At 41.0% G+C, this 8,476-nt stretch overlaps 2 protein-coding genes across 2 annotated transcripts; one reads left to right on the top strand and one right to left on the bottom strand.

Moving 5' to 3' along the window:
• On the bottom strand, positions 1-4,718 carry LOC6650115 (serine/threonine-protein kinase 32A). The gene is given in 8 exon segments (XM_047009375.1): positions 1-1,063; positions 1,237-1,418; positions 1,591-1,716; positions 3,124-3,250; positions 3,362-3,432; positions 3,749-3,914; positions 3,973-4,133; positions 4,216-4,718. Coding segments are annotated over 8 exon segments (1,863 nt in total). The 5' UTR covers positions 4,589-4,718; the 3' UTR covers positions 1-406.
• A 1,423-nt stretch (positions 4,719-6,141) lies between these two features.
• LOC6650113 (ubiquilin-2) lies at positions 6,142-7,928 on the top strand. Its single transcript, XM_002072686.4, has one exon. It carries the CDS (start codon positions 6,271-6,273, stop codon positions 7,390-7,392), a length of 1,122 nt encoding a protein of 373 aa, XP_002072722.1. The 5' UTR covers positions 6,142-6,270; the 3' UTR covers positions 7,393-7,928.
• Positions 7,929-8,476: the final 548 nt, after the last annotated feature.

Below are 8,476 nucleotides of genomic sequence, written 5' to 3'. Positions count from 1 at the left end.
TACAATTATATGTTTTTGGTTTTATTTTTGATTTTTAGCTAACATCTAACAATATTATATATACAAAGGAACTTATGTCCTAGGATCGGTAATAGAGACCTTAAAAGTAAACAAATTACAAACATTCTCCTACATATGGTACATATGTGTACAGTATACAAAGGTGACATTCAGCGTGTTCATTGACGATTGTAATCGGGCTCGAAAAATAGTTGTGAACTGTCTTCTCTTTGTTGGTGCTTGGGGGCTTAAAGAATCTACAAACATATGTGTTGGTGGTGGGTGGGTGGGTGGTTTTTGTTGGTTGTAACTAGGCATGTGTGTTTCTATGTGTGAAACCTGTTGCATTAGAATTTTGGTCTTATTAAGTTTTGCAATCGAAAATTCAAATTCGTTTCGAAATTTACTACTTTAGGGAGGTGCTTGTTGCCTTATCGGCCACGCCGCAGAATCTACTCGGTGTGCCCTGTCCAAAACTGGAGGATGATGGTGTGCCTTCTGGCTGGTTTTGGGCCTGAGGCGATGGCGTTCGGTCTATAAATTCAATGTTATCACTCTCTTTGTAAGTCGCGGACCTGGCGCAGGCGGCGCCAACTGCTGCAGCGGCTACGCTTGTGGCTGTCGCTCCATCTGGTGGCTGGATGGCAATGGACGTGCTGGGCTTCTCCTGTATGGGGGCCAGGCTGTTGACAATTGAATTGGCCATGGCCAGTTCCAGTTCCCGCTGCCAGTCGTTCTCCTTTTGCTCCATGGCCTTGCGCTTGAGCTCCTTGTAGCGATTGTACACAATAAACTCCTTGACCAGTGGCGTCTCGTGATCGCTATCGCGTTGCGCTGATCTCTGTTTGGCCAATCGTTTCTTCTTCTTGTGCAGAGGACGCGTCTCCACAATCATTTCCTCCAGCTCCAGACAGGGATCACAATTAAGATGATCCTCGGGGGGCTTGAACATTGGTTTGATTTTCTTCTCCAACACTTGCTGGAAATCAATGTGTCGCAACAATGGAGTCTGATGTAATTCCTGTTGTGTGCTTATCCTGGCCCCAGGATATGTGCAGAGCAACTGCAAAATAAAGTGAGAATATGCTTGAATTAAGTCAGTCACGGTTAAGTCCTGGCAAATGAACCGCCGACTGTTCCCTTGTCTCTTTAGCCGAAACGCCGGCGATGTCATGGCTTTATATCAAAGAATAATATTGTGGGAACAACATAGCGACATGACTTACAACTACTTACCTTTTGGAGCAAATCGATGAAATTGCTACTCCAGTAGCGGGGATAATGAACGGGCGTATTCAGTATGTTCTTTATCTCAGCCAGCGGGGTGTTGGAGTGCACCACAAAGGGGCGGTTGTTGCCCCTCATCTCGTAGGCCACAACGCCAAGGGACCACCAATCCACTGGATAGCTGTAGCCGGCTGTAATTAAATTGCAACATTCCGGATACATTCAAATGTCCAAGTATGAGTATTTCTGTTAGCGCTCGTATAAATAATTTGATTTTTCTCGTCTCAAGTGCAGAGTTTTCACATTTTTATTAACCCTTTGACACCCACCCACACACCCACACACCCACACACACACACTTACCCACTTCGTCCAGGGCACACAAAAAGACCTCGGGTGCCATGTAGGGCTTCGTTCCAGACATGCTGCATGCCAGGCCATCCTTTTGCAATCTCGTTGCAATATTAAAATCAGTCAAATGAGCGTGTCCTTAAATGAAATGTCAAGTAATTGATATTCACTCACAACTCAATTAAAACAGTCGCAGGATAAATAAAAATATGCATCCATACAAGGATTATCATTTCGATTAGCCCAACGAATTTAAATTTCTGGTATTACCCTATTAAAGTTAATTGAATAAACCCTCATCCATTTCGCAGAACAAGTAATATTTCAGGCCCAAGTCATGTGTAACAATCTTACTTTTTCAGCGATGTTCAGAATATAAACGTTGTCTAACAAATTCTTCTTTATCTTAAATGTGAAACATGTGACTTGCTTTTATTAAACAACGTTCTAATCAACTCGCTTATATATTGTCTGCTGATTTAAAACTTAGTTGAAAAAGTAAAAAATCAGTAAGTATGTAATATATTTATCTCATTTGAACGGGGTTTCGTTTACATTCTGACTTCTGATTTCTCTGTGTTAAAATTGTCAGTCAAGGACCTGTATGGTGAAATCGGGTTTAAAAGATATATAGAAACATTTTAATAAAGTGCTTAAAATCTAATATCAAACAAGCTATCTTCGGCTGTGCCGAAGTTTATATACCCTTGCAGACCTTGGCAAAAACGGGAGCGGTAGCGAGATCAAAAAAAAATACTACGGAGTTACGTAGCAATATCAAACCCTGATTGTCTTATCCAAAGGGTATTTTACTTAATATTTATGTATCGCCTTATTAACAAATAATTGGACAATTTTTTGTTGTTGAAAGGTCAAATTGATACTATTTTTTGATTTGTGGTTTTAGGTCCTTTGCAGTATGGCTTGCACGGCGCCTATCCTTGTAGACCTTTCGTGATCCATACTTATATCAGGCCATTCTATAATAGGTATTTGTCTTCCCTAAATATACTTAGGTATATATTGAGTTTGTTGAAGATTTAAACGGAGATGAGCGGATATTACAAAAAAAAAAAAACAATGAGTACTAGCTACAAGGCCTTCGACTCAAAACATGGTTTTACTATTAATTTATTTCGTAATTCGCTGTTTAAATTTATCTAACTCGGTTAGCACAACATTTTTTCGCAATTTCATTCTGAGTCTAATGTGTGCGAACCCTTTTACCCCATACTGAAAAATGCCTAACAATTTAAATTAATTTTTACTTTCCTATGTTCTTTACCAACAACTCGTAATGCTGTTTCAATAAAACGTGCCATGACGAATTTTCGCTCCATCCATGCCCCCGCAAAACGACACGGCATTCGCATAAATCAATATAGCAGTAAAAATATATATATATATATGTATGTATATGTACCCACTTATACTTTTTATATATCGTAAGATAAATTATTGAAGCTGCTGGCAGCTATCTTGATGGTCGGCAATTCGGCGCCAAAGTTTTCCTTTTGACAAAGGGAGCGAAAAGTTGGCACTTACCGGCATCATCCAATAGAATATTATCTGGCTTGATGTCCCTATGGACGACACGCTGTGTTTGCAAATATTCCAGCGCACTACCCAGCTCGCACACTAATAAGGCCACACTCTGCTCAGAGAATTCCACCTGAAAGAGGTAAATGTTAATGTGAATGCAAATGTAAGTGCGATGGCTTTGGTGAGGACCAAACTCGCAAGCGAAGGTCGCCGTCAAGTAGTACACGACGCGATGACTTACTCTGTTCTGTAAATGATATCTTAAATCACCGCCAGTCAACAGGTCGCAGACCATGAATAAATCTTCCTCATCTGTGCGAAAGAATCAGAAGAAAAAGCAAAAAAGGAGCATAAAGCATAAAGGTACCAAAGAACCAAGCCGGGGTATAAGAAGCTGGGAAGGGCATTAAAAGAAATGCAGAGACTTAATTTGCATTTTGATTGCCAATCAGCAGGAGCGGCGCTTAGCGGCCACAGGTAGCTCACCCCAACCCCACTCACCTTCCCCTCACCCCGGACTCCATTTGCATATGTATCTAAACATATATTTTCCCCAAACCTATGTAAATACATACGTTTGTTTGTGTGTCTAAGCGATGTGGTTCGGTTTGTGTTGGTGTGCACTTACCCTGAAACGAGAACCATAAATTGACAAGAAACGGATGCTCCAATGAGGACAGCAGCTCAACCTCCTTGATAACTCCGCCGAGGGCACCACGCATCTCGCAAGCGGATCGGCTCACATATTTCATGGCATACAGGATGCCGCTATCACGTTTCTGTACAATGCAAACCTACAAATCACACCCCATAAATATGGCATATCGAATGTTTATACAGGACTCTGCTTACCTTGCCAAAGCTTCCCTTCCCAATGGCTCTTAGTATTTGAAAGTGATCAAAGTTCACTGAAACGACAATTATGAAGCATATCAAAAGAAGAGAGGACAAAATTATATAGAAACAACATTATTTATTTTCCATTGCCAACCCTCCATCCTCTCCCCACAACTCTTCATCCAAATCTCCAAACACATTCCCTTTGACTAACATGTAAAAATGATGACTCATTGTCCTCCTTCCTGATGTTGTCACTTTTTGATTTCGGAATTAGTTTTCTAAGCTGATGGCGAAGACGATGACACACAAAGAAAGGTGGCAAAACATCGACTTGCAGCAAACAGAGATTGGGATATCTGTGTCGGACCAGAACAATAAATTTATCCCTATCCAAGTAGCTTAGTTTAAGTTGAAGCAACCGCTTGCTGGCTTGGGCCAGAAGGAATTCGAAATCGTCTGTGTTTAGCTGAGTTTGTAAAAGGTTGAGGTCAATCTGGGTTAATTTACGCCGCCAAATGTAGCCTAGGAGAGGTCGAAACCGTTCGTGACACTGCAGCATGGCCACCTGTTCGGGTAGTGGCAAGAATTCGAATATCTGCAGCAGGCATAGCTCGTCCAAATGCTCCATGGCGGATGTTGATTGGGCGGGTGTATCTATGTGTTTTGGTTGGATTTGATTCGGGGTTGGGGGATGGAATGTAAATGTGTATTTTTGATTTCCCCCTGGCTCCCTGCCTGCCTGTCTACTCAGTTTTTGCCTTCATTCATTCAGGCGAGTGTTTGTGTTTGTTTTTCACTTGCCATCACTCACCATCTTCATCGGCAGTGAGCAGACCTGCAGCATCGGATCTGCTCGATGAATTGACGCCCATGTTGCTACATCAATGGCTGCTTCCTGGGGCGTTTGATTAGCGTCGCTTCGATGCAATCCAATTCAATTGCTTTCCCTTGTCGACTATCGCCTCCAACTAATAGTTTCAATTGGCGACTGTTCCAGTGGCTGGGCTTGCCTGCTGAATTTGATTAGCTTTCCACTTGCACATTGATAGGTTTAAGGTAATTGTTGATATTTGTCAACGGTTGCCCTGGAAAACACAGAGGTTATTGCTTCGATTAACACTTTGACTTCTAATAGTTTTACAAATTCACAAAATGCCATTCCTGTTTACCCTCAAAGGTATTCTTTCCCCTAGTTCTTCTGCTCAACTTATTGCTAGACAAATTCTTGTAAAAAAGAGAATCAATTACCTATAATGTTATCGAATTGGCCTTATCCCCGACTTCTTACAGCATAAAAAGTTTATTTGTTTTTAATCGGCCAAACGATATTTAAATTTACACTACAGTAGGAAGAATATACATCAAATAAACATTTATCAAAAGATTATGTAAATTTATGTACAACATTTAGCGAAACTTTTGTAGTTTAATTCATAGATATAAGCATAACGAAAGAAAACACCATATTTTAACCGAAATTACTTTATAGACCGAACGTTTCTATGATCAAACTTGGCCTAGATGCTAAATAAGCCCAAAAGTTTATAGTTTTATATTATTCGCAGAGTCATTGAGTCTTAAATTGTAACACTCTTTTATCAACCAACTGTTTTTATTTTGAGAGCTACATATATGATATAGTAAGATTACTATCAGATGATACGCCTAAATCCGAGACAGACATTGCCTGCAGTGATTAAAGATTACAATTCAATGTAATTTGTAGCCTGTGAAGTAATTAGATTCTGATTGTACTGATAAAGAACCTCATACATATGCTGTATAAGGTGCATAAGATGTTGACGGGTTCATCGGGAGCCTATCGAGATTTGATTCGGATGACAAGGATGACAAGGATTGGGGCGAAAATTAATTAGCTGGTTTCCTTAATACATGACATCCCTAAACCCTTGATACATCCCAAATTTAATTGATCTAATGAAACGATTCTGTAGTTTTTTGCCTACAGTTAATGGCTGAAAATGAAATAAAACTTAACTTGATCTGTGTCAATTTATTTTTTTGATTGGTTGGTGCTGTGTAAGACGATGCTTGAAGTATACAAAAGACAAAGTCATCAATAAATTAGAATAAACATACACCACAAATCTGCGAGTCCAACCGAGATTTAGTAAATATTTGGAGCAAGCCAATGAGCCAAGTGTCATTTGAAACGTTAAATAACAATTGTGATACATAAACTAATATTATACGCTTGACCCTAAAAAAAACTCATTCAAAAGTTTCCCTTCGACCAACAGACAACACATTCCGCTCCAGATTATTCAGTTTTCAACGCTCGCCTAAGTCATGAATTGCTTGAAGACCATCAATATTACGGCCAAGGGAAGAGGACGAGAGGCCACAGTTTCGTTGCGGCAGAACGAATTAATACGCAATCTTCGTGCCTTGGTGGCCGTGCGATTTGAGTTGGCCATTGACCGGATTGTGCTCGTTTTTGGTGGTCATGTGCTCTCGGATGTGGGCTCAATTGATCATCACGGCATTACCTCGGGCGTGACAGTCCATGTAGTTTGCCGACAGTTGCCTGATCCAAATCGTAAGGTCCTGAACTTTGGTAAGAATTACGAGAGCGATAGGAAATCGAGGAATTCGACATATTTCAAACAGATGCTGGACGATCCGAACATATTGAGGGAGTCGCTTCAGAGCGATCCGCGCATAGGACGCATTATCGAGGAGAATGCTTCGTTTCGGCATTATCTAAGCAGTGATCGTAATTTGCGTGAAGTAATCTCCTTGTCCTTCAGTCCGGCTAGACAGGAGCTAGGCAGGCGTCGAGATCTATATATCTTTCGCATGGAATCGATACCAGGTGGACACAAAATGCTTGACCGCCTGAACAATCACATGCGTGAGATTTATGAGAACAGCGTGGCCATGTCTTATCAGCAACTGGCCAAATCCAGTAACTCCAAATCGAGCGACGAGAATCCCCAGCGTGGACGGGAGAATAACGAACCATTACCCAATCCTTGGCTGTCGCAACCGAGGCCTATGACTGACATGGAAATGAATATTCAAACTATCCAATACTTGCCACAGCGTTTCAAGAGTCAATGGCAATCGTCAGCAGGCAGCGCTCGTGGCCTTCCGGATGGACATGTGTGTTGCCATCTAAGCTCAGACGAGACGCTGGAAGAGACGGTGCAGAAGGAACAGGATCAAAACCAATTGGAGGAGGAAAGGGAGCAGGAGCCAGGGTCGTCAACAAGTAAAGGCACTTCCACACTGAATATGATTGATTTTCTGTCGTGTAATGAAACTCGCTGCGAGCAGCGCTACCAATCGCAGCTTCATGAGCTCTGTCGGATGGGCTATTCGGATCGCAAGCGCAATATTTGTGCACTTCTCATCTCCCAGGGTGATGTTAGAAGCGCCACCAAATTGTTGGACCACTGGAACCGTTAATGCAGCAAGAGCGACCCCAACACACATATCCACCTACTCACACCCCAGACACTTAGGCACAGTTAAAGTTTCCGTATGTTTTAGTTTTGTTCGATTTCGGCCACATGTCATGTGTCTCAGTATGGGTATTTCAGAAAGTAATCGTTAGGTAAATTACAAGAGTCTCAATCGAAAGAAAACGGAAAATTCCCCATCTCTGACATTCGGAATGTCATAATTTCCATCACTGGGCTCGTATTTGTATGATGATGGATGGGAACGATTTTGTCATGTCCGGCGCACAACTATTCGCTTAGTGTTATTATCTAGCCCCAATATTAATCCCATTCATCTATTCATCCATCATTCAGCTTCTTTGTGCTCAATTCGTGTGACAGTTTTCATGGCGAACATATCAATTTTCTTTGGTCCATGACCAAGAGAGATGTTGCCACTCAACACACTCAACACACACCACACACCACCCACAACATACTACATATAACCACGTAGTTATGTACGTACATATTGCATACCGCTGAAAAATTTTAAAAATATTCAACGTTTTTTCTTAAATTTTTATTGGCTCAACTGTTTTACTAACTCTTTTGACTTTTAATTGAAATTCTCGTGCAATAGTTGGTTATTTCTCTGCCTTCAAGATGAGCTGAGCAGATAAACTCTGTTCCTCAAGGATAGGGATGACGTGATGAGAAAAAAATGTATATCCTTCCGAATAAAGTGTGATTGCTTGGTCTGTTAACTATATGAGGCACAATAGAGTATATAAGACATCATTGGGTATGGAAATAAATTGAAAACGCAAATAAGGAAATACGCTCTTTTTCAAAATTTTATCAAAGAAACTCCGTTTGTTCAAATATGAATATTCCGTAAATTATTTGCATTTTCATTTAACTATTAGCACTAACCATAGAACACATAGATGGGACAAACTCATGATTTTTTGATTGCAAACGCTAGCCTAGTCATGGAACCCCAGAGAACTTCGGGAAAACCCGAACGTTCGTACTCTCAACTCGAACCAGGGACATTTCCTATTGCCAAGCGAATACTCTATCGGTACAGCCACCGGGATACATAC

This window comes from Drosophila willistoni, chromosome 3R, assembly GCF_018902025.1.
Source record: "Drosophila willistoni isolate 14030-0811.24 chromosome 3R, UCI_dwil_1.1, whole genome shotgun sequence".
NCBI lineage: Eukaryota > Metazoa > Arthropoda > Insecta > Diptera > Drosophilidae > Drosophila > Drosophila willistoni.
Note: the sequence above shows the minus strand (reverse complement) of the source record. Positions and strands in the feature narration are given on the sequence as shown.